This window comes from Geotrypetes seraphini, chromosome 4, assembly GCF_902459505.1.
Source record: "Geotrypetes seraphini chromosome 4, aGeoSer1.1, whole genome shotgun sequence".
Classification (NCBI taxonomy): Eukaryota; Metazoa; Chordata; class Amphibia; order Gymnophiona; family Dermophiidae; genus Geotrypetes; species Geotrypetes seraphini.
This window is the reverse complement of record NC_047087.1, coordinates 147887714-147913250: the sequence shown is the minus strand read 5'-3', so window position 1 is coordinate 147913250 and position 25537 is coordinate 147887714. Positions and strand designations below refer to the sequence as shown.

Genomic DNA, 25537 nt, shown 5'->3' with positions numbered 1-25537 from the left:
CGTGCTATCTGAAAGACAGGGGAACGCGTACCATTAACCAAAATACAAGCCGTGGGATCTTTATATAGCAAGTGTAGCATGTCTAGGAACCACCCATCGAAGCCCATATATGTTAGTACATTAAAAAGGTACTCCCAATTAACTTGGTCGAAAGCCTTAGCTGCGTCCAAGCCCACCAATATCCCCTGATATGCAGAGTCTTTGGAACGTTGTAATGCGGTAAGTAGTCTGCGAACATTGAGAACTGAGTGACGATATTGTACGAAGCCTACTTGTTCCGGAACTATCAAGCGGGGCAATAAAGTTGCAAGTCTATTAGCCAATATTTTGTCCAATATTTTAATATCCACATTAATTAGGGATATCGGTCGGTAAGATTCAATGTCCGTCTCCAGTTTACCCGGTTTAGGTATTAAAGTTATGAAGGCCTGATTTGCCCCCTGGGGAAAGGAGCCACCCTCTAAAGCAGCGTTATAGTAGGCCTCCAGAGGTCCACAGAGAGATGGAAAAAGAAGTTTGTAGAACTCTGGGGAAAAACCATCTGGGCCCGGTGATGTACCCCCTTTAAGCTGTTTAACCGCTCCCTGTAACTCCTTGCCCTGGATGGGACGATTCAGCATGAAACGATCAGGTGAGGTTAGTCTGGGTACCCCTGCATCCGACAGAAAATCCTCCACCTCTGGACCCCCCCGGCCATCTCTGGATGCGTAAAAATCTTTATAGTACTGGAGAAATCCATCCACTATGTCCGGCGTTGTAGTAAGTTCTCTACCTGAACTAAGAAGAATGCGAGAAATGTGACGATTGGGACGTTTAGGTTTAGTCAAGTTAGCCAGTAGAAGCCCTGCTCTGTTCCCAAACCTGTAAAATTTAAACTTGCAATAATGAAAATAGTGTTGAGTGCGTTCATGCAATAAAGTATTTAGGGCATGCTGGGATGCCGCCAACGTCTCCTGTGACTGTTGGGATGGATGTGCAATATGAGCCCTCTTTAGACGTTTATACTCGTCCTCCAAATGTAGAATTCCCCGAGAAAGCCGAAGTCTGTGTGCACTAACATAGGAAATAATGTCTCCCCGAAGCACGGATTTAGCCGCTTCTCAAAATAATAACGGTTGAACCTGATGCTGAGAATTGAAGGTAACATAATCATCCCATTTCTGAGTTAGATATTTCTGAAAATGCAAGTTTCTAAATAAATAGGACGGGAACCTCCAGGTTCCCCCATGTACTGGATCGGTACCAGTCAGTATGTCAAGCCAAATGGGGCAATGATCAGACACAGAAAGAGGACCCACTTCTGAAGCCTGTATGTTGGGTAAATATGCTGACGATGTCAATATGTAATCTATGCGGGAAAAGGTATGATGTATGGGAAAAGGTATGATGTGTGGGAAAAGGTATGATGTATGGGAAGGTATGGGAAGGTATGGGAAAAGGTATGATGTATGGGAAAAGGTATGATGCGGGAAAAGGTATGATTGATGTGTAAAATCCCGGTCGGTAGGGTGTAACAGATGCCATGGATCAATAAGGTCTAATGTATCACATAAATATGGTATACCCTTAGTAAGACCGAATGACTGAGAAGAACCCGGGCCCGTTCTATCCATGCTAGGGTCCAGTACCTGATTAAAATCACCCAAAAGTATCAAAGGGTTATTAGGGTCCCGGACGCCAAGCCCTGCCAATGCGGTAAAAAATGTATGATCATATTGGTTAGGTGCATAAATCATAAGCAAGTTAAGTGTAGAGCCTGACATTTTAACCTTACATAATAAAGTCCTCCCCAAAGTATCGTGATAGATTTGTTCTACTGTTCCCGGAAATCCCTTTCTCACCAACAAAACCACACCTGCCTTCCCATTAGTAGAGGAAGAATAACAAACCTGTCCCACCCAGCCTCGCAGAAGTTTAGCATGTTCAGCATCTGAGAGCCTGGTCTCCTGAAGACAGGCCAAGTCAGCTTTATGGTGCTGGAGACGCTGTAAGATTTTACTGCGCTTTATTGGAGAGGTAATCCCACATACATTCCAGGACAAAATGCGAAATGTTTTAGTATTCACAAGAAATCAAGCAGAATGTACATTTCACAATACCTCTTACCCATATCCCCCGGCTCCCAGCCATACCAGAGGGACAATGCAGGCAACCAAAGCAGTAAAGCTAAACAGAAGATTGTATATGGAACACTCTCAGAGACCACACTGGAAGGAAAAACATGAAAGATAACAGATAATACCAAATTCACATCTACAGATCTCCCTTGCCCTCCATCCCTACCCACCCCATCCCGTTCCCCCATACTCCCCCTTATCCCATCTATTCCCCAACCTTCTGGAATCTGTACTGACCCAAAACCCTCCAGGTTTTAGGAAAGCAGATCACATCTTAGAGGCTATCAGAGCCCTGCCTTCTGTAATCATTGTATAATATATGCACAATAAAACTTATAACTCTCAATCTAAAATGTAGAGACCCACAATACCAGGCATACAAGAACTGATAATCATGTTAGTCAAGTTGCTCCAGAAGTGAAATCCGGACGGTTAATAAATTCTCCAGCTGAATCCGCAGAATCAAATGTATGCCACTTTCCATTATGATGTATTTTGAGGATTACAGGGTAGAGAAACATAAACCTCCGCTTTTGGTCCACAAGTTTAGAGCAGAGAGGATGGAAAATCTTGCGTTTTTCAGTCAGTGCTGCAGAGTAATCTTGACCTATGCGTACAGGTAATGTTTCATATGTCAGAGGCTCCCTTTTAGTGCGAAATGCCCGCAGCAGTTCTACTTTGTGTCTATAATTGTGGAGTTTACCAATTACAACTCTGGGTCTCTGATTTGTTCCCGAGCGAGGCCCCACTCTGTGTACACGCTCAAATCGCGCAGGGCCCAGGGAGGACGGCATAGAAAGCTCACTTGCCAGCCACGATTCCACCACTGAAAGAAGCACCGAGTCAGATATTGTCTCAGGTAAGCCGATGAAACGCAGGTTTCCCCGACGAGACCTGTTTTCCAAATCTTCAATTTTTTCTTGGCAAAAACGGAGCTGTGTAGATAAGGTGGACACCGTGGTATTCCGCTCTGTGGCCCCGTCCTCCACTGCTGAAACCCGACCCTCTAGCTCAGTCACTCGCTTCGCATTGTCCTCTAAGAGGGGTTCGAGTTTAGTTAGTTGTGAGGAAATCGTTTCCATTCGCGGCCCCAACGCTTGCAAAATTACCTGTTGCAGCTCCATAATCATTTTAGGGGTAAAAGCAGGTGCCGGTGTGTCTACTCGAGGTGCGGCCGCCATTTTGTCTTCGCTGGGCCGCACCTTCTCCCGATCTTTTTTCCCCGATTTAGTACCATTTGAGACGCCGAAGGTGAAAGGAACCTGTCCATACAAGGAGCAAGTTTTTCGCGGTTGCGGGGGTCAAAAATTTTTCGTGCCGATTAGCAAATTTGTGCCAGATGAAGCGCAGGGCTCCGGAGCCGAACGGAAACACAGCCGCTCAGCTCACAGCATCACGTGATCTCCTGGTTGAATCTTCTTTAAAAAGATCTCACCCTTCTCAGTTGTATGCCACTGTTCCTCTGGGCAGGGAGGGCAAAACGATGGACAGATTTGGTCGTCGCACCTTCCAAAACTCTATGATGACCTCCAGAGTCCTCAACTATAATTTTCATTTCATCACCTACTTTGAGTTTTTTTAACCATCCTTCAAAACTTCATGCCTTATCTGGATTCTCGGGCGCAGTTTGAATATCAAGAAGTCCTTGCATCCTTGTCTCAACTTCGGCTGCAGCTTCTTCAGTCGTCCTATAATGCTTTTGAGCTCTTGGCTCGAGCTACTGCTAGCTCGGTGGCCATGTGGCATCTGGCGTGGCTCCGTACCATCGACATGGATCCTAACCTGCAGGACCGGCTGGCTAATGTTCCTTGCGCTGGCAATGACCTCTTTGACGAGTCCATTGAGGCAGTCACCAAGAAGCTTTTGGACCACGAGAAGTCTTTTGCATCCATTCTCCACCCAAAGCCGAAGCCGGTTCCTCCTCGTCCTACACGCCCTCCTCTGATTTATCAACGGCGTTTTCCACCAAAACAGGCTCCTTCTATTCGTCAACCTGTCAAGAGGCAACATCCTCAAAAGCAGCAGAAGCCTCAGCCACCTGCTGTGCCCAAGGCTCCTTAGCCTTTTTGACTGTCTGATAGAAAGCATAACCTCAGTCGTTCTGCCATTTCCCGTTTTTCCCCCTATCGGAGGTCATCTCCATCATTTTTACCACCGATGGACGACTGTTACCAATGACCTCTGGGTCCTTTCCATTGTCAGGGAGGGATACTCTCTTCAGTTCCATCAAGTTTCTCTGGAACATCCTCCAAGAGAGTATCCTTCCAACTCTGCCCAGACTGCCCTTCTTCTTCAGGAAGCTCAGGCTTTGCTGCAGCTCCGAGCTATCGAGCCAGTTCCTTTGGCTCAATAGAACAAGGGTTTTTACTCTCGGTACTTCCTTGTTCCAAAGAAGACGGGCGATCTGCGTCCTATTTTGGATCTCAGAGTGCTCAACAAATTTCTGGTCAGAGAAAAGTTTCGCATGTTGACCCTAGCATCCCTTTATCCCCTCCTCGAGCAGAACGACTGGTTATGCTCTCTGGATCTCAAGGAGGCCTACACACACATTCCCATCCATACGGCCTCCTGTTCATACGTCAGATTTCAGGTGGGAAATCTTTTTCAATACAGAGTGCTCCCTTTCGGCCTGGCCTCGTCACCCAGAGTCTTCACCAAGTGCCTGGTGGTGGTGGCTGCTGCGCTCAGAAACCATGGTCTGCAGGTGTTTCCCTACCTGGACAACTGGCTCATCAAGGATTCCACATCTCAGGGAGTCGTCCTGGTGATCCAGCGGACTATCTGGTTCCTACAGAGTCTGGGCTTCGAGATCAACTTCCCGAAGTCCCATCTTCAACTTTCTCAGATTCTCCCCTTCATCGGAGCTGTTCTTGTTACTATCCAACACAGAGCGTTCCTTCCTCAGCAACGTCTGGAAGCTCTTCTTCATCTTTGTCACTCGATATCCTCTCGCCCGTCCATCTCGGCGAGACACATGATGGTTCTTCTGGGCCACATGGCCTCTACAGTACACGTGACTCCTTTTGCCAGACTTCACCTCAGAATTCCTCAGTGGACCCTGGCATCTCAATGGACGCAGGTTTCCGACCGTCTGACTCGACACATCCAGGTCACTCCTGCTCTGACACAGTCTCTTCACTGGTGGATGCTCTCTTCCAATCTATCCAGAGGCTTACTTTTTCACACGCCCCCTCTTCAGAAGGTTCTCACGACCGATTCTTCAACTTACGCTTGGGGGGCTCATCTAGATGGGCTCCGTATTCAAAGCTATTGGACCAGTACGGACCGTCAGTGTCACATCAAACTCCTGGAACTCAGGGCGATTTTCAATGCTCTGAATGCTTGGACTTCCAGAAAGCATTTGACAAAGTCCCACACGAAAGACTTCTCAGGAAACTACAAAGCCATGGCATAGAGGGAGATATACAAAGATGGATAGGCAAATGGCTGGATAACAGGAAGCAGAGAGTGGGCATAAATGGGAAGTTCTCCGACTGGGAGAAAGTGACTAGTGGTGTACCCCAGGGCTCGGTACTTGGGCCGATCCTTTTTAATATTTATATCAATGACCTGGAAAACGGAACATCCAGTGAGATCATCAAGTTTGCAGACGACACAAAACTCTGCCGGGCAATCAGATCGCAGGAGGACAGTGAGGAACTCCAGAGAGATTTGTGTCGGTTAGAAAAATGGGCGGAGAAATGGCAGATGAAGTTCAACGTTGAGAAATGCAAGGTAATGCATTTAGGCAGTAAAAATAAGGAATACGAGTACAGAATGTCAGGTGCAACTCTGGGAAAAAGTGAACAGGAAAGGGATCTGGGTGTACTGATAGATAGGACCCTGAAGCCGTCGGCACAATGCGCGGCAGCGGCAAAGAAGGCAAATAGAATGTTGGGCATGATAAAGAAGGGAATCTCAAGTAGATCGGAGAAAGTTATAATGCCGCTTTATAGGGCAATGGTCAGACCCCACTTGGAATACTGTGTCCAACATTGGTCTCCCTACCTAAAGAAAGATATAAAACTGCTGGAGAGGGTGCAGAGACGAGCGACTAAACTGGTGAAGGGTATGGAGAAACTGGAATATGAGGATCGACTTAAAACACTGGGATTGTTCTCCCTTGAGAAGAGGAGACTGCGTGGGGATATGATCGAGACCTTCAAAATACTGAAAGGAATCGACAAAATAGAGCAGAGATTATTTACATTGTCCAATTTGACACGGACAAGAGGACATGAAATGAAGCTAAGGGGGGACAAGTTCAGGACTAATATCAGGAAGTTCTGCTTCACACAGAGAGTGGTTGACATCTGGAATACTCTCCCAGGAGAGATTATTGCAGAATCGACAGTCCTAGGCTTCAAAAGCAAACTAGATGCATATCTCCTTGAGAGAGGCATATAAAGATATGGTTGGCTATAAAATAAGCCAGGTGTATACCTGGCAGGGCCTCCGCGTGTGCGGATCGCCGGACTTGATGGACCGAAGGTCTGATCCGGAGATGGCGCTTCTTATGTTCTTATGTTCTTATGTTCTTCCTCAAAGCTATCTACATTCAGGGGGCGGACAATGCCTTAGCAGACAACTTGAGTCGTCTCCTACAGCCTCATGAATGGACTTTCCATTCCACGCCCCTGCATCACATCTTCTCTCAGTGGGGAACGCCGTAGATAGATCTCTTTGCAGCCCCCCACAACTTCAAGCTGCCTCAGTTCTGCTCCAGGATCTACACTCCTCATCGCCTCGAGGCAGATGCTTTTCTTCTGGATTTGACGAATCTCTTTCTATATGCGTTTCCTCCGTTTCCTCTCATTCAAAAGACGCTAGTCAAGCTGAAGTCCGACCATGCCACCATGATTCTGATTGCTCCTCGGTGACAATCTGAATCACCAGACAACCTTGGTACTCCCTTCTACTTCAACTCAGCAGCAGGGAGCCCTACCTTCTACCAGTTTTTCCCTCTCTGCTTACGCAGCATCAGGGATCTCTGCTTCATCCCAACCTGCAGTCTCTACACTGACAGCTTGGTTCCTCTCAACATAGCTCATCTGCAGTTTTCTCAATCTGTGAGAGATGTTTTGGAAGCTTCACGGAAACCTACTACTAGACAATGCTATCACCAAAAATGGACTAGATTTTCTTCTTGGTGTTTTTCTCATCATAAGGAGTCTCAACTTTCCTCCTTATTTTCAGTTTTGGACTATCTGTTGCACCTTTCTCAGTCTGGTCTCAAGTCTACTTCAATCTGAGTCCATCTTAGTTCAATTGCTGCTTTTCATCAGCCTATTGAAGGGAAACCTGTCTCTGCTCATCCACTGGTTTCCAGATTCATGAAAGGACTTTTCAATGTCAATCCTCCTCTCAAACCGCCTCCTTTGGTTTGGGACCTCAATATTGTTCTTGCTCAACGGATGAAACCTCCATTTGAACCAATGGACAAAGCTCATCTGAAGTATCTCACTTAGAAAGTGGTGTTTCTGATTGGCCTCACTTCTGCTCGACGAGTCAGTGAGCTTCAAGCGTTGGTTGCGGATCTGCCTTTTACAGTGTTCCATCATGACAAGGTGGTTCTTCGCACTCATCCGAAATTCCTTCCTAAAGTAGTCTCAGAGTTTCATCTCACTCAATCCATTGTACTTCCAGTGTTTTTTCCAAAGCCTCATTCTCATCCTGGAGAATCAGCTCTTCATACGTTGGACTGTAAACGTGCTTTGGCTTTCTATTGGCACCATACCGCACAGAACTGCTCCTCAACTTTTCTTCTCCTTTGATCCGAACAAGTTGGGCCGTCCTATCTCTAAGCGTACCATCTCTAATTGGATGGCGGCTTGTATCTCTTTCTGCTATGCCAAGGCTGGTATACATCTTCACAGTAAAGTCACAGCCCATAAGGTCAGAGCAATGGCAGCTTCTGTGGCTTTCCTCAGATCTACACCTATTGAGGAAATTTGTAAGGCTGCCACTTTGCCCTCGGTTCATACCTTCACTTCTCATTATTGTCTGGATACTTTCTCCAGACGGGATGGACAGTTTGGCCAAACAGTGTTGCAAAATTTATTCTCCTAGATTGCCAACTCTTCCACCATCCCACTTTGGTTAGCTTGGAGGTCACCCACTAGTGAGAATACCTGCCTGCCTGTCCTGGGATAAAGCACAGTTACTTACCTTAACAGGTGTTATCCAGGGACAGCAGGCAGCTATTCTCACAACCCACCCTCCTCCCCGGGTTGGCTTCTCTGCTAGCTATCTGAACTGAGGAGACGCACCCTGCGCTGGGCGGGAAGGCACTCGTGCATGCGCGGTGCGGGCGACTCAAAACTTCGAGTTTCTTCAGGCAAGTCTGCTTGTGAGGCGTCCGCATCGAGGCTCCGTTGGATCACGTCACCCACTTGTGAGAATAGCTGCCTGCTGTCTCTGGATAACACCTGTTACGGTAAGTAACTGTGCTTTTCGGCGCTGTGGGAAGCACCGCACCGTTCTTCTAGTTATTCCCCGAGTCTGATTTTCTTTCTATGCAGGCCGTGGCAGGGTAAATTTTGCTGGAATTGAATCCGACTATGTTTCTAGGAGTGTTGATGCAGCGGCCACGTGTCAGCGAGAATCAGGCGCGCGCTTGGGTCTCCGGCAATGGCGGGAGAGCTGCAGCATTCCGGTAGTTTATTTACAGCCGACTTTGGTCAGAGTATGCCGCGGCTTCTCTCCTTTCCGGTTCAGACAAGTTGTACGTGTTTCACCAGCTTTGGGACAAGATTGGGCAGATTTATATGTCTATGTCTGTGTTCCTGCTGTATTCCCTTGAAGGAAGCTGCTAGTTTAATCGGACTCTGGGGTTAGCACTCAAGGGGATTACCAGAGAGACTCTGACCTGTGCTAGGTCACCCAGTCTCGGTTTGTCTCCGGACTGGGTCGACATAAGGCACAGTGAGATCAGCAGTAAGATAGTGCCCTGTATTTCACACAGGTATCTCATTGTCTCTCTTGAGGTCCCTGCAGATTGAGCCTTTGTCTGTTGGTAACTGTCCTTCTTATTTGGGCCTCTGTGCTGCGTTGCATGTGTCTAGTAGTGGCATAGGATATATATGCCTAAAGGTTTATATGGTTTATATATACCTAACAGATTCCAAGTTCGGGCTGTCTGTATGGGCATAATGACACTTCGCATCTTCCTGCGGCCAGGACTCTCTTTCTCTATTTCTGAGAGGGCCTGGACTTTAGATTTCCATGCTTATCACGCTGGTATCTCCTGTCGCCATCTTCTCATGGCACATGCTAGACGGACCCCCCAACCTGTAGGGATATTTCCGTATTCACACCTGAAGGTTAGGCCTCTATGATGTCACCAAGCCTGAACCATTGTTTCAAGAATCTCTCTGCAAGCAACTTTCCAGCATGAATTTTGCAAGAAGTAAGAAGTACACAGCTTTGCTGTTTCTGCCTGATGCATTATGGGGATGTACCCGAATGTTGCTATTCAAGGGCATTCATCTGTGCTTACATAATGGGACAGTGTAAATTTTGAAGAAATTATCTGTCTAACGGCCCTGGGTCTTCCAGCATATATGATACTTTATACAGAAAGGCTATTCATCAAGTTCTGTTTCTGGATTGGTCCGAGGAAGTCATCTGATGAGATTCAAGAAAAGAAAGGTGCTAATTAATTAATTGAATGTTTCTTAAATTTAGTAAAAATATTCTGGCACAAGTGTCAAACCTTAAAAAAGGAAGTCATATTGAGCATTGGAAAATAATAATAATTAACTAATAAAAATAGTACACCTTTAGGGCTCCTTTTACTAAGCTGCGATAGCAGTTTTAGTGTGCGCTTAACGCGCGCAGAATTGCTGTGCACGCTAGACGCTAACACCAGAATTGAGCTGGCGTTAGTTTTCCCACGTAGCGTGGGAGTTTGCGTGCTAAAAACACTAGCACACCTTAGTAAAAGAGGGGGTTAATTTTTCCCACCACCAAATTTCCCCATCCTGCCCTACCCGGCTACTTTTTCATGCCACCCGGCTGGAAAACATTTCTGGGGAGAACACTGCACCTACTTACCCAGGACTTTAACTCTCAACCCTTTCCATGCATATTGTCACAAGCCCGAGTCCAATGCCGGCCTTGTGCCAGGGAAGAGTCACAGAAAACACTCCCTGAAACTAGTCCGGGCCAACCATGTTATCCCTGATAGACAAGAGCAAGAACAGGAAGCACAGGCTGTGTTTAAACCTGAGGCAGAACACAGCCTGATGAAAGCTGGTAAGGGCCCTTTAAATCCTCCATTTTGTGTCAAGCTGGCTAAGCAGGGGAGAAGGAAACCACAGCTGAAGGAAGTTCAGCCCCAGAGTAGGGCTGGGCGTGGTACAGCAGCTTGGCAGCATTTAGAGGGCTGGCTGACCAAGAGAAAAGGAGACAGAGGAGAAGCTCTCAGGTGGAAGGAGCCTCCTAGTCCCCCTGAGACAAGGGACATTGAGATGTTGGACACTGAACTAGAGGATACAACCCTGGTAAATCCTGAAGGTGAAGCTATGGAGTGCAGCACTTTACCTGAGGTGGGAATATGTGAAGAAATGGAAACTAATTGATTTGGAATTGTTTTTTTTTGTGCTGAGTTTTGTTAGATGTTTCCTTTTCTGTTGAACCTGAGGATTTGCTTGAAGTCTACTAATGAATGGAAGGTATGATAGCCAAGGGTTTTACTGTTATGAGAAGTTTTTTTTTTTTCTTGCTTATCAAGAGCTGCTGGGAAAGAAACTTCAGCAAGTTCTTTCCAGCAGGTGTGAATATCCTGGAAGCTTGAGACAGGATTTACACTGTGTCATGGTGAATAGTTTGGGGGTTTATTTTTCTTTTGGATACCAAAGAACCCTTTTGACAAATTTGCCAATATTTGTTGCTGCATTTAATGAGGCTGTACAGTGCAGTATACCATACAGAGTTTTGCCTATTTCCAATAAGATTCTGGAGAAGTCAAGGACTATTAAGGGACTTTATTACACCTGGGACATTACTAAGGAACTTTGAAACAGATATCCAGACCAGGCTGGTTTCTTTCATATTATGTTGAATGTTTTTGCCCAAGACCTTTTTGGGAACACATTTTTCTTTTGATGCATTTTACTTTGACTTGTGAATTGAACAATAAATTTGATTTTTGTTATTCATTACTTACCTGTGTGAGGCCATCCTGTTTTTTCACATAAGATAAGTTTATGCACAACAGGGACTTCCTCCTTCTTGAGGAAGCACGCTGGGGAGAATATTGCGAGCGTGGGCCGGTTACTGCGAGCCTTGAGGACCGGCCACGCTACAATATATAAAAGTGTTCAAATATTTGTAAAGCAGTAATACTATCTGAAATATAAATCTATATTAACAACCAAGTTTACAACGCCTCTCAACTGCCTCACTCTACATCAACCAACTGTAACCCATATGTATAAGCAACCAAATCTGTAACTCCTCTAGTATGTTCCCCTCCATGTATGTTAACTTGCAACGAAACAACAAGGCAAACAGTCCACCAAAAATCCAACATGAAACAAAAGAAGATTGGCAGAAAATAAGGAGATTCAAATAAGGTTAATTCAAGGTGCTCCCAAGAACCATGCCTGATTCATTTCGCCAAGCAAGGCTAGTCAACGCTAACAAAAAAACTTGTCTTTCATACAAACAGAACACAGAAAACGCCTTTGCCTAGTATAGGATATGTAATCACAAACTAATCTCTCCCCCTTTTTACAAAACTGTAGTATGGTTTTTAGCCACGGTCAGCGCTAAAAAATGCTCTACAGTTTTGTAAAAGGAGGGATAAAATAGAAATACATAGACAAAGGTTAAATAAAACCACCAAGAAGCTGGACTCTGCATACAATGCAGCACCACAGAAACAGCGATGTATGTCCCCTAAAGCAAAAAAAACTAATAAATAGAAATTTTTTTTCTACCTTTGTCTTCTCTGGTTTCTGCTCTCCTCATCTTCTTGTCACTATCTTTCTTTCATCTTCTGTCCTGTGCCTCTTCCAGAAATTGTCTACCTCTCCCTTCCATCTCTTCTTCCCCCCCCCCCCAATTGGTGTGGCACCCATCATCTTCCCTTTCCTCCTCCAATGGTCTGGCATCTCTCTCCTCTCCTCCCCTCTCCCACACCCTCATGGTCAGGCATTTCACTCTCTCTTCTCCCTTCCTCCCACTTCCATCAGCATCTGCCCCCTTCCTCTCCCTCCAACCCAATTCCATCCAGGATCCTTTTGCCTTATGTCTCCCCTTTCTTTGCACCCCAATTTCATCAGCATCTGCCCCCTTTCTTTTCCTTCAACCCAATTCCATCCAGTATCCTTCCCCTTATATCTCTCCCCTTCCCCTGCACACCAATTCCATCTACCCCTTTTTCTCCTTTCACTACCCTTCCATACCACCCTGCCCCTTCTCTCTTCCTCCACCACCCTTCCATACCACCCTGCCCCTTCTCTCTTCCTCCACCACCCTTCCATACCACCCTGTCCCCTTTCTTTCCCTCCACTACCCTTCCATGCTCTCTCCCCCTCCAAACATTGCAGTTGCCGGCTCTGCCCGCTGAGCTTCTTGTCCCGAAAGCAACATTAGAACAGTTGACGGCAACGGGTTTTCCCCTCATGGCAACGGCCCCCCTGCAACAATGGCAACAGTCCCTTCCCCCTCAGCAACAGCAACGGGCCCTCCCCACAGCAACAGCAACGCGGCTGAATCTGTTACAGGAAGGTCCTGTGATGACTGCTTCTGCCGGTCCATCCCCCTTCCGGAGCAAGTAAATGACGTCGGAGGGTGATGGACTGGCAGAAGCAGTCATCGCGGGACCTTCCTATAACAGATCCAGCCGCATTGCCGTTGATGCGAGGGGAGGGCCTGTCCGTTGCCATTGCTGCGGGGGGGGGCATTGCTGTTGATGCCGGGAGGGGGGCCGTTGCTGTTTAAAAAAATGGCAAGGTGAGTTGTCCTCCTTCAGCGGGCCCTCCTCACAGTTTCGGGCCCTAGGCATATGCCTATTGGGCCTATTGATTAATCCGGCCCTGCTTCTACGCCACATGCCGCACAGCATATGAGGGGGGCGCGGGACCTGTTGGCTTAGCCTCCCCTTTGTTCTCTATGGCTGAAGAATGGTCATGGGGGCCATTGGTTTGGAGTAAATTTTTCCAGAGCCCTGGAAATGGGGTGCAGAGTCCACAGAACCCAAAAAACATAAGCTGAAGTCATCTAAAGCTGACTGAGCACTGCCTAACAAGACATTTTCTCTTGAATTTGTCAGTCTAATGTGGAGAATCTTTTTAGATGGCTGAAATCACCAAGGGGCATCTGGCAGCGCACCAGGAGGTGCACAAGGGTTCTGGGGCTCCCAGGGCACGTCTGCTTCAATTTCAGAGGCTGACCAAGATCTGGTGGGCCTTTCCGAGGGAGACTCGGAGGATGAAGTCTATTGTTATGCCCTTACTGTCAAAGAGATGTCTGGAGATGCAGGATTGCAGACAGGTGTGCGCGCGCTAGATATAATGCTGGATTGGTGCAGGCAGGTGTGTGTGTGTTAGATACAATGGTGACCCTCAATCAAGGGGATGAACCCATGGTCCACTTACTGTTCAGACCCTCAGTTCTGTTAGATCTTATCACAGATTCCTCTACCTGAGTTAAATTTGGATTCCTAGCAGGTTGCCTCTGCTCCCTGCTCTATAATGAACAGAGTGAGAGCCCAGTCTTCTTCATTTCACTGGCATCCGGATTTCAATATATTTGTTATGGAGCATTGGGATGCTTCTGAAGGATCTCTTAAAGTAGCCAACACAATGACTCATTTGTATCCAATGGCACAGGAGTGTGAGCAGATGTTCGCTTAGCCCAAGGTGGATTCTTTGGTAGCACAGGTAACCAAGCGCACATCCCTACCAAGTGTGGGAGGCGTGGTATTAAAGGATATGAAGGATTGCAAAGTTGATGTGATTCTTTTCTTAAGACAAAAACCAAGAGAAGACTGCAGACAAATGTACAAGATGCAAGCTATGTTTATTACATCAAATATAAATGCGGTTAATGTTACTACCCTTAAAACAAACCTAAGGATCCGACACGGTCCGTGTTTCGGAAAACCTTTTTGTTTTTGTTTTTTTACTTTGGTGGAAAGGTTTTGCCGAGATTGTCGGCGCGTGATTTTCTCAGATTTGTATAGGCTTTTGCTTACTATCAATTTATATTGCAGTTTAATACAAACCTTATCAACTCTGGACTCCTGAAGAAGGCATGTTTTCCGAAACACGGACCATGTCGGGTCCTTAGGTTTGTTTGAAGGGTGGTAACATTAACCGTATTTATACTTGTAATAAACATAGCCTGCATCTTGTACACTTTGCAGTCTTCTCTTGGTTTTCGTCTGTTGTTCCACATCTACTGCAGTCCTAGTTGGATTTTTTTCTTGTTTTCTGTGATTCTTAAGAGACATAACATAAGAATAGCCTTACTGGGTCATACCAAAGGTCCATCAAGTCCATTAGTCTGTTCTCACGGTGGCCAATCCAGGTCACTAGTACCTGGCCAAAACCCAAAGAGTAGCAACATTCCATGCTACCGATCCAGGGCAAGCAGTGGCTTGCCCCATGTCTTTTTCAATAACAGACTATGGACTTTTCTCCAGGAAATTGTCCAAACCTTAAAACCAGCTACGCTATCCGCTCTTACCACAACCTCTGGCAATGCATTCCAGAGCTTAACTATTCTCTGAGTGAAAAATATTTCCTCCTATTGGTTGTAAAAGTATTTCCCTGGAGTCACGTGATGCAGAGTTAGCCCAGTCAATTGGGTTCAGAATCTTCGCTTACGCGGATGACATTCAACTACTTCACCCCGTTGACACTTCAAATACCTCGGAAATATAAATAATCAATAATAAATTAGACAAAATAAGCGACTGGCTTCACGCAAATAAACTTTCTCTTAACCTCAATAAATCATGTGGCTTACTTTTTCCAATCAAAAACAATGAAATAATAATAGGAAAGATCTTCATTAAATTTCACCCTGTAAAAATGGAAACAAAAATAAAATTACTTGGGGTAATTATAGATAAAGATTTATCTTTTCATGACCATATCAGCTCAGTGGTAAAAACCTGTTTTCATAAGCTTCGGCTTATACGTTCTCTAACTTCTATTCTTGACACTGAAGCAATCGCAACCCTAGTTGCATTCTTTAGTTATTTCTCATCTTGACTACTGCAATTCTCTCTACAACGGAATTCTTCAAAAAGAATTACGACATCTACAGCTTATTCAAAACATGGCAATAAAACTTATATATGTTTGGGAAATACGATCATGTCACTTCTCTTCTGAAAGAAGCTCACTGGCTCCTCATGGCTCCCCATTACACATCGTATTACCTACAAAACCGTTATGTTGGTCTTCAAAATTAAACTTTCTCATCAACCCTCTTTTCCCGATAAGCTCCTCCTCCCTTTTCGCCCTTCACGGACTCTCAGATCAGCTGACCAGAACTTACTTTCTATCCCCTCCATAAAGGAATTCTTCTATACCAGGAAATCCAATTTCTCAGTAGTAGCCCCAACTTTATGGAACGCTCTGCCATCTCAACTTCGTCATGAAAAACTAATCAATAAATTTAAGACAAATTTAAAAACTTTCTTATTCCAAGATGCATTTAACTGCTCTTGAACCTTTTCATCTTCAAATCCACCAACCGCTTTAAAGAAGCGATCCCATTCCCAATGTTTTATCCTTTTTTCCCTCCATTTCCTTTCAACTTTTTTTTTTCTTATTTTTATCTCTAATAATGTAACCTTACCCCTTTCCTCCTTTTTAATCCTCACTCTCAAGTCCGTCTTGTCTATGTCCTCAATGTACACTTCCCTCCTTTCTATAAACATTACTTTTAACAAATATTGCTTTTATTTCTATTTTAGCATATTATTGTAAACCGGCTAGATACCCGTTGATGGTCGGTATATTAAAAATCAATAAACTTGAAACATGTGTGCCTCAAGCTCCTGAGCCCCTCTCTCAATATCAGCAAATTTAACCCCATTCTGCGCCACAATTTTTCTGAGAGTGCCCTGTCAAGATTAGTCCCTTAAGCTTTAATACCGGTGTTGGATCACCCGTTATGGCAATGAAGGCTCCCTGAAAAGACAAGGAGAAAGCAAAACACAATAAACAGAAAATCTTTACCGTTGGTGCTCCAACTTCGGTGTAAGAGATATTATGTCATATCTGATGTCAACCGCTGATTTAAAGAGAGGCCAGCCAGGGCAGTGACCATCATTGCCGCCAGAGCTGAGCGCGAAGTTGGAGCGCTGACGGTAAAGATTTTCTGTTTCTTGTTTTTTTGCTTTCATTTATAGGCTTGACTTTCAGTGTTTCAAGAGCAGCTGCTCTGAATAATTTCACTTTTGCAGGTGGCAGAAGTTCCCATTCTTGAAGCAGCCTTTGGAAAACGGTGGCTAGCCTAAGTTGGCAGCGGAACAAATAAACAGAGATTGAACACCTGATGATGGAGCGAAGAAACAGTGACTGAGCACCCTGCAAGCAGTGTAATTAACACTGTACAAGCGGACAATTTGATCAGAACAAAGATAAGTGTCCATTTGTTTTTTTCTCACATTAACACGGATATTAGTGCACAGTAAGTTTAGCCTTTTTTGATCTGCATGTCAAATCCAGGTAAACTGTGACTTGAGTCCTGGAATAGTAAGGATTTTTTGCATTGGGAGAGAGCACAAAAAGTAGATTTTGGAGGAATCGTGGATAAATCCTGAAGAGAATGCAAGATTGACTTTTCACAGAGTGTGTTTGTTTACAGTTCATAGTTTTCAGTGCATTTAATTACATAATAAGTGGAGGGATTGGCAGTTTTTAAGCCAATGAAGTCATTTCCCTTTCAAGTTATTCAGAGTAGTGAAGACGCAAAAGGATTGCAAAGACCTACAATGTGACATAAACACGCTCGAGAAATAAACCACGACATGGCAAATGAGGTTCAACGTGGATAAGTGTAAGGTGATGCATGTCAGTAACAAAAACCTTATACACGAATACAGGATGTCCAGTGCAGTACTTGGAGAGAGCCCCCCAGGAAAGAGACTTGGGAGTACTGATCGACAAGTCAATGCGGCAGCGGTGAAAAGGGCAAACAGAATGCTAGGAATGTTAAGAAGGGGATCATGAACAGATCATAGAAGGTAATCATGCCGCTGTACTGGGCCATGGCACGCTTTCACCTGGAATACTGCATCCAGCACTGGTCGCCACATCCAGCACTGGTCGCTGTACAAGAAGAAGGACACAGTACTACTTGAAAGGGTCCAGGGAAGAGCAACTAAAATGGCTAAGGGGCTGGAGGAGTTGCTGTACAGCGAGAGATTAGAGAAACTGGGCCTCTTCTCCCTTGAAAAAAGGAGACTGAGAGGGGACATGATCGAAATATTCAAGATAATGAAGGGAATAGACTTTGTAGATAAAGACAGGTTGTTCACCCTCTCCAAGGTAGAGAGAACGAGAGGGCACTCTCTAAAGCTAATAGGGGATAAATTCCGTACGAACGTAAGGAAGTTCTTCTTCACCCAGAGAGTGGTAGAAAACTGGAATGCTCTTCCGGAGGCTGTTATAGGGGAAAACACCCTCCAGGGTTTCTTTTTTTTTTTTATATATAATCTTTATTAATTTTCAAAACTAACATAAAGTGCTATGAATTATATAAAAATTAATAATCAACGTAAGCACTTAAATTCCTTCAATAACAATACAGAAGAAAAATATCCCTCCCTTCCACCAATTTAATCAAGAAATAAACCAGAAAAAAAAAAAAAAAAAATCACGCCCACCCACCTACCCTGTTCTGGATGTGTATAAAAATAAATAGAAATTTAAATAAAGACAATTAAAGGATGTAACGGGCCCCAAACCAAATTTAAAAAATTGCTATGCCCCAACATATCCGCATTCATCTCTTCGTATTTGTAAGTTAAACATAAACTAGCCCACCAAAACGGAAAGTTGAGGCGGTCGCAATTCTTCCCTCCAGGGTTTCAAGACAAAGTTAGACAAGTTCCTGCTGAACCGGAACGTACGCAGGTAAGACTAATCTCAGTTAGGGCACTGGTTTATGACCTAAGGGCCGCCGCATGAGTGGACTGCTGGGCACAATGGGCCACTGGTCTTACCCAGCAGCGGCAATTCTTATGTAATTTTATTCAGCTGGCGGTATACAGGGAGGGATCTGAGGCTTTTTCCTCCTGATAGCACAGTGGCTGTGATTTGTTAATAAGAAGCAGAGGATTTAAAAGCATACAGAGGAAAACAAAGATAAATATTTATTAACATATAATTTATAAATTTAACAAATAATAAATCTTATCATTGGAAAGAAAGTCTCAGTGAAGTAAGAGACGAGATCTGTAATAATTTCTGAATTTGAATTTTGACTGTGGAGTATAGTATTGGAGCATATAGTTTTCTCTGTTTTCTGCATTTTATATAGTGTTCGTGTTTGGACTGCTTTTCTATGTCCCATCCATCAAGAATGACACAACTATTGCACTAGAAAAAGAGATTAGGTTATTACCTTGCTAATATCTTTTTTTTAATAAATACGTATGTCATTCTGGATCCTCTCCGTGTCAGTTATCTCCTGCACCTGCCTACTGAATTTGGATGCCAGTCAGACCTTAAGAGTATGAAGAATAAACTATTGCTATAGCACATATTATTTGAGCTCCATAAATGTTTCTGTTTAGTATGTTTGCCACTGAACAATCAAAACAGCAAAACCAATGTTTAACATGTTTGTTGTGTTTTCAGAGCAAAACAGAATTATAGTTCTGGAGATTCCCTGTACCCCTCCTTCACATGTATTTGTATATGGGGCTATCACATGTTTTGGTATAAACTGAAGGGGGCAGCATGGCCCTCTAGTGAAGGAAAAGGTGTTCAAAAGCTGGAGTGAATTCCTTCTGCACGGCTCGCAAGCACTGGGATATTACCTGTCCATTCAGAATGACACCTATCTACTAGAAAAGATATTAGCAAGGTAAGAGCCTAATCTCTCTTTTTACTCCTTGATTTTGCCAGGTACTTGATACCTGGGTTGGCCAATGTTGGAAAGGGGATACTAAGCTTGATGGACCTTTGGTCTGACCAAGTAATGGCAACTGTTGCATACTTATGTTATTAATAGGAAATACTGTGCAATTTGTTTAATGTAGCAGTTAACATATGCTTTTAATTTGATGCCATGTTAACATAATGTACATTAATATTTGCATTAAACTAGGGTTATCAGATGTCCAGATTTATCTGGACATGTCTCCTTTTAGAGGATTGGCTGGGTGTCTAGACAGTTTTTAGAACCCGGCACTTTGTCCAGGTTTTAAAAAACTGTTGCGATCAGGACTGAGTCTGGAGTGCATCTGCATGTGTGAATGTGATGCAGTCATATCACATGGATGTCTGTGGGGAGGGGAGAGGGGGGGAGCAGATGATGAATGGAAGTGAAGAAAAAGGGCACATGCTAGATGGAAGGAGAGGATAAAGAGGAAAAGATAAAGTAAATAGGGCAAGTGCTGGATGGGGGAAGAGGATAGAGTTACTAAGATACTGGAGGGGGTGAAGGAAAGAGTGGCAAGCTGTAGGTAGACAGTGATAAGAAGATGTGTCAACATGTTGCAACTGTACATGTGCAAATATACTCCAGACTTGGCACGAAGAGATGAGGTTTGCATGGGGCTGGTGTTGGGGGGCGGAACGTGGCAGGGGTGGAACATGCCGGGACCACATGTCCTCTTTTTCCAGATGCAAAATCTGGTAACCCTATATTAAATACCTAATATGGTTTAGTAAATAGGCCCCTTAGATATAAAGTAGTAGTATTTCCTGCTTTCAGGACGATGAAAATTTATAGCAGATGGTCGCACAAGGCTCAGTGAGTGATGCACTTTGTTATTTAGAAAATTACAATATAAGTTGGGAAAAAAGAAAACTGAATCTTTCTAACTCAGAACATCACCGACAGAATCGAGAGGATCCTGGATGGAGCTGAGATGGAAGAGACAGCGTTGATAATCCACGTGGGGACCAATGATGTCAACAGAAGACACTATAGCAGGATTGCACTAACTGACCAGTTCAGGATCCTGGGAAGGAAGCTGAAGCTGAGGACACGGAAGATAGCTTTCTCAGAGATCCTGCCAGTACTGAGGGCGGATGAGAAGAGGCAGGCCGAGCTACAAGCAATAAACGCATGGCTGAGGAGATGGTGCGAAGAGGAAGGTTTCCACTTCATAAGGAACTGGACAACCTTCTGGGGAAAGAGCAAGCTCTACAGGAGGGACGGACTACACCTGAGTGCAGCAGGGACGAGACTGCTGGCAAATAACGTCGAGAGAGAATGGAGAAGGCTTTAAACTGAAGAGAAGGGGAAAGCCGACAGCTGACCTGATGTTGACAAGATGCTTCGGACAAGAGTATCCAGTAAAGATACTGAACGGGAAAAATGTGGGGAAGAGGTCAAAGGTGAACTACAGGGGTCAAAGGACCAAGTGAAACTAGAGATCAAAAAGAAGAGGAAGCGGCAGGAGTTTGAAAAATGTTGGGAAGAACCTAAAAGCCAACTACAGGACAAAAAAGATGCACCACAGGGGGAGGAGGATCAAAGCGAATTTCAGGGGTTGGCAGCCCGTGAGGGGGACAGCAAGAGAAACAAATCGTGAGAAAAAACAGCAGGAGTAAAAAGAACCGGGACTTAAATTGCCTATACACCAATGCAAGGAGCCTAAGGACCAAAATGGGAGAACTGGAGATCATGGCCAAAAGACATAATTGGAATCACAGAAACATAGTGGACAGAGGACAACAAATGGGACGTGGTACTGCCAGGGTACAAACTCTATAGGAGAGACAGGACTTGCAAGAAGGGTGGAGGAATAGCACTATATGTAAGGGACTCCATCCACTCGGCCAGGATGGATATAGCAGCAAAGGCGGAAGGATTGAAATCACTAAGGGTCAAATTAATAGGGAAAAATGGAGTTGACACAAAAGTGGGACTGTACTATCGCCCACCTGGAAAACCAGAAGCAAACCTCCATGACCTGGAAGCAGAATTGAGACGGGAGTGCAAAAGCGGAATTGTGATGGTGATGGGGGACTTCAACTACCCGGGGATTGACTGGAGTATTGGTCACTCCAACTGCGCAAGGGAAGAGGAATTCCTAGAGACTGTGAGGGACTGCTTCATGGAACAGCTAGTCAAGGAACCAACACGAGGGGACGCCACTCTCAACCTAATCCTCAACAGACTAGGGGGACCTGCAAAGGAGATGGAAGTAGTAGGGCCACTAGGCAACAGCGATCATAACATGATCCGGTATAAATTAGAAGTAGGGACCTCAAGGGTGAAGAGAACCAGATCGACAGTGCTCAACTTCAGGAAAAGGAACTACGATGCTATGAGGAAAATGGTGAGAAAGAAACTCAGAAACAGCTCTAGAAAGATGGGGACCGTAGAGGAAGCATGGTCCCTTCTCAGGGACACGGTGCAAGAAGCACAAAACCTGTACATCCCCAGGTTTTGGAAGGGGTGCAAAAAAAATAAATCGAACAAAAGACCCAGTATGGATAACAAAAGAAGTAAAGAAGGCAATAGGTGACAAGAAAGTGACTTTCCAAAAATGGAAAAAGGACCAAACTGAGGAAAACTGGAAGGAACACAAAAAACACCAAAAGGAATGTCACCGCGTGGTTAGAAATGCTAAGAGACAATACGAAGAGAGGCTTGCTGGGGAAGCAAGGAACTTCAAAGCGTTCTTCAGATACGTGAAAGGGAAGCAACCAGTGAGGGAGGAGGTGGGTCCATTAGATGATGGAGACAAAGGGAGTGGTTAAAGATGAAAAAGAGGTAGCCGATAGGTTAAACTGGTTCTTCTCGTCGGTCTTCACAAGTGAGGACACCTCCAATGTACTGGAACACAAGGAGACCCTAAGTGGAGATCAGAATGAAAAACTGGAGACCTTAGAGGTAAGCTATGAAGATGTCCTCCGACAGATAGACAGATTGAAAAGTGACAAATCACCGGGCCCGGACGAAATCCACCTAAGGGTACTAAAAGAACTGAGGACGGAAATAGCGGACACACTCCGACAAATCTGTAATCTATCCTTAAGCACTGGGAAGGTACTGGAGGACTGAAAGATAGCAAATTTCACACCTATTTTTAAAAAGGGATCGAGGGGTGACCCGGGGAACTACAGGCAGATGAGCTTGACTTCGGTTCCGGGCAAGATGATGGAAACATTAATAAAGGATAGCATCTGTGAACACATAGAAAGAAATAGACAGCTGAAACCGAGCCAACATGGCTTCTGCAAGGGAAGATCGTGCCAAACAAACCTACTGCACTTCTTTGAAGGGATAAACAGCCAGATGGACAAAGGGGAACCCATAGATATCATTTATCTCGACTTCCAAAAAGCCTTTGACAAGGTGCCCCATGAGTGGCTACTTAAGAAACTGTGGAACCATGGGGTGGGAGGGGATGTACACAGATGGATCAGGCACTGGTTGGCCGGCAGAAAACAAAGGGTTGGAATGAAGGGCCAATACTCCGACTAGCAGAGGGTCACGAGCGGTGTTCCGCAGGGGTCGGTGCTGGGACCACTGCTGTTCAATATATTTATCGACTTGGAAATGGGGACGAAGTGTGAAGTTATAAAATTTGCTGATGACACCAAGCTCTGCAGCAGAATTAGGAACACAGAGGAGTGTGAAGACCTGCAAAGGGACCTAAGCAAACTGGAAGAGTGAGCAAACAAATGGCAAATGTGCTTTAACATAGAAAAATGCAAGGTCATGCATATAGGGAAAAGGAACATTGCTGGGGGAGAGTAATCTTGAAAAAGACTTAGGTGTGCTGGTGAATACAACAATGAAATCATCGGCGCAATGTGCTTCGGCCTCGAAGAAAGCTAACAGAATGCTGGGCATCATTAAGAAGGGAATTACAACCAGGACGAGGGAAGTCATCATGCCACTGTATCGTGCAACGGTGCGCCCGCACCTGGAGTACTGCATCCAATATTGGTCACCGTACCTCAGGAAAGACATGGCGATACTTGAGAAGGTCCAGAGAAGAGTACGAAAATGATAAATGGTATGGAGGACTGTTCATACGCTGACAGGCTGGACAAGCTGGGGCTCTTCTCCCTGGAAAAGAGGAGGCTTAGGGGAGACATGATAGAAACTTTGAAGATCATGAAGGGCATGGAGAAGGTAGTCAAGAATAGATTCTTCAAACTACGGGGAACTACAAGCACAAGAGGGCACTCGGAGAAACTGGAAGGGGACAAGTTTAGAACCAATGCCAGGAGTTTCTTCTTCACACAGAGGGTTGTGGACACATGGAATGCGCTCCCGGAGGAAGTTGTCGGGCAGAGTACGCTACGGTTATTCAAAGAGGGACTGGATGGATTTATGAAGGATAGGGGGATTGAGGGATACAGAAAATGGTAGATATGAGTATGGAAAGAGTATAGATAAAAACAAGGGGGCTATAGGGCTATATCAAGATAACCTGACAGGTCATGAACCTGATGGGCCGCCACAGGTGCGGACTGCTGGGCGCGATGGACCTCTGGTCTGACCCAGCGGAGGCAAATTCTTAATTTCTTATGTTCCTTCTATCAACTTAGCATTACTTAACAATGAAAATTTTAAAGGTGAACTATATAAACAATATAATTCACAAGGATATATATTTATTGTTGCCACTGTTAAGGCAAAGCTATTGAATCTTTCTTAAAACATTTAAGGCAGTGATCTCAAACTCGCAGCCTGGGGACCACATGACCCGCCAGATATTATTTTGAGGCCCTCAGTATGTTTATCATAATCACAAAAGTAAAATAAGAGTTTCTTGATCATATGTCTCTTTAGCTATAAATTACGATATTATTATTAAGACTTAGCCAAAAGGAAAGATATATAAACTAAAAAAGAGTTTTACCTCATGCAAAATTGTCATTTCTTTAATAAGACATTAACTTTTTTTTCTGAGGCCTCCAAGTACCTACAAATCCAAAATGTGGCCCTGCAAAGGATTTGAATTTGAGACCACTGATTTAAGGCACAGCTCTTCAGATACATCATTTATACTGCCAAAGGCAAAAATACAAAGTAATTGACAAGCACTTTATTAAAACACATGTGAACCATTGGACTGTGTGTTCTATAGCATGAAAGTGAAACAATTTATCTTGTTTTGTCTCCCAAGTCTGATGACCTGAAGAAAAGAAAGGAACTTCATATCTCTGTTTTAAGGTACTATGCTTTAGATTAAGTTTGAGAATATAGTTTGTGCAGATTTTCTGTCTGTCATAGGTAGCATTGTCTCATCTGTATGCAAATGTATATACAGTAGAATCTCAGGGCTCAAGCAACTTGCATGCTTACCCAACCAGCAAAAAAAGAAAAAATCACTGGCAGAAAAAAAAATCCTTCCTCCAGCCCCCAAAGGGGCTGCGGTTCTGACTGGACAACCACCCTCCCTCCCTCACTTAGCTGCAGCAGAGATCCTGACCCGCCAATCACCCCCCCTCACCTTACTGAAGCAGCAGAGGCAGCGCTGTAAACAGGCTGCTCGTGGCCAGCCCTGGCAAGGCCTTTCCTCTGCTTCATAACTTCCAATGCGGTAGAGGAAAGGCCCTGCCAGGGCTGGCTGCAAGCAGCCTGTTTACAGCCTGTCTCTGCTGACTGGCTGCCACTGCTGCTTCGGGTAAGTGAGGGAGGGTGGTGGTGGCAGGTCTGAACTGCTTCGAGTAAGTGAGAGGGATCCAGGAAGCCAGACTCGCACAGAGGGAGGGCAGACCCGGGGAGGGGTGGTACACCATAAGTGTGTGTGGGAGGGTCCAGCAGGGTGAAGGGGAGGGGGGATGGATACTGGACCCAGGGCAAACAGGGGAGGGCAAACAGAGCATCTGTCCTGGACCCCACGGCTCCAGGCGGCCCTGCGTTCTGGGCATCTGTTCTCCTTGTTGGCCCATTTCCTCCCGTTTCCCCTTTCACCTTTTGCAGTCACCTTTCTAAATCACAGTTTTCTTTTTCAGCAGGGCCCTGGCGCAGCAGCTGTTTTCATAAGTTGGAGATGGCTGCCCAGCCCAAAGCTTTTCCTCTGACACGATCCGCCCAAATGGAAACGGGAAGTTGTGTCGGAGGGGAAGCTTTGGGCTGGGCAGCCGCCTGCAACTTATAAAAATGGCTGCCCACTCTCTTCCGGTAGCTTTGGATTTGATAGAGGAATATGGGTTTTATTCGGGCTTGGTTTTTAATCTTGATAAATCGGTGGCTTTGCCGTCTCATCTTTACATTCGTCAACAGTGGGAAGGTGTGTTTCCGTT

At 44.9% G+C, this 25537-nt stretch overlaps 1 protein-coding gene across 1 annotated transcript in view; it reads left to right on the top strand.

Annotated features, from left to right (window-relative positions):
* Positions 1-25537, top strand: part of OGFOD1 (2-oxoglutarate and iron dependent oxygenase domain containing 1) — a 756310-nt gene that overhangs the window by 45370 nt on the left and 685403 nt on the right. Inside the window, exon 3 of the mRNA XM_033941292.1 lies at positions 24415-24461. Coding sequence (XP_033797183.1) covers positions 24415-24461 — 47 coding nt within the window. The remainder of the gene's footprint in view (positions 1-24414; positions 24462-25537) is intronic.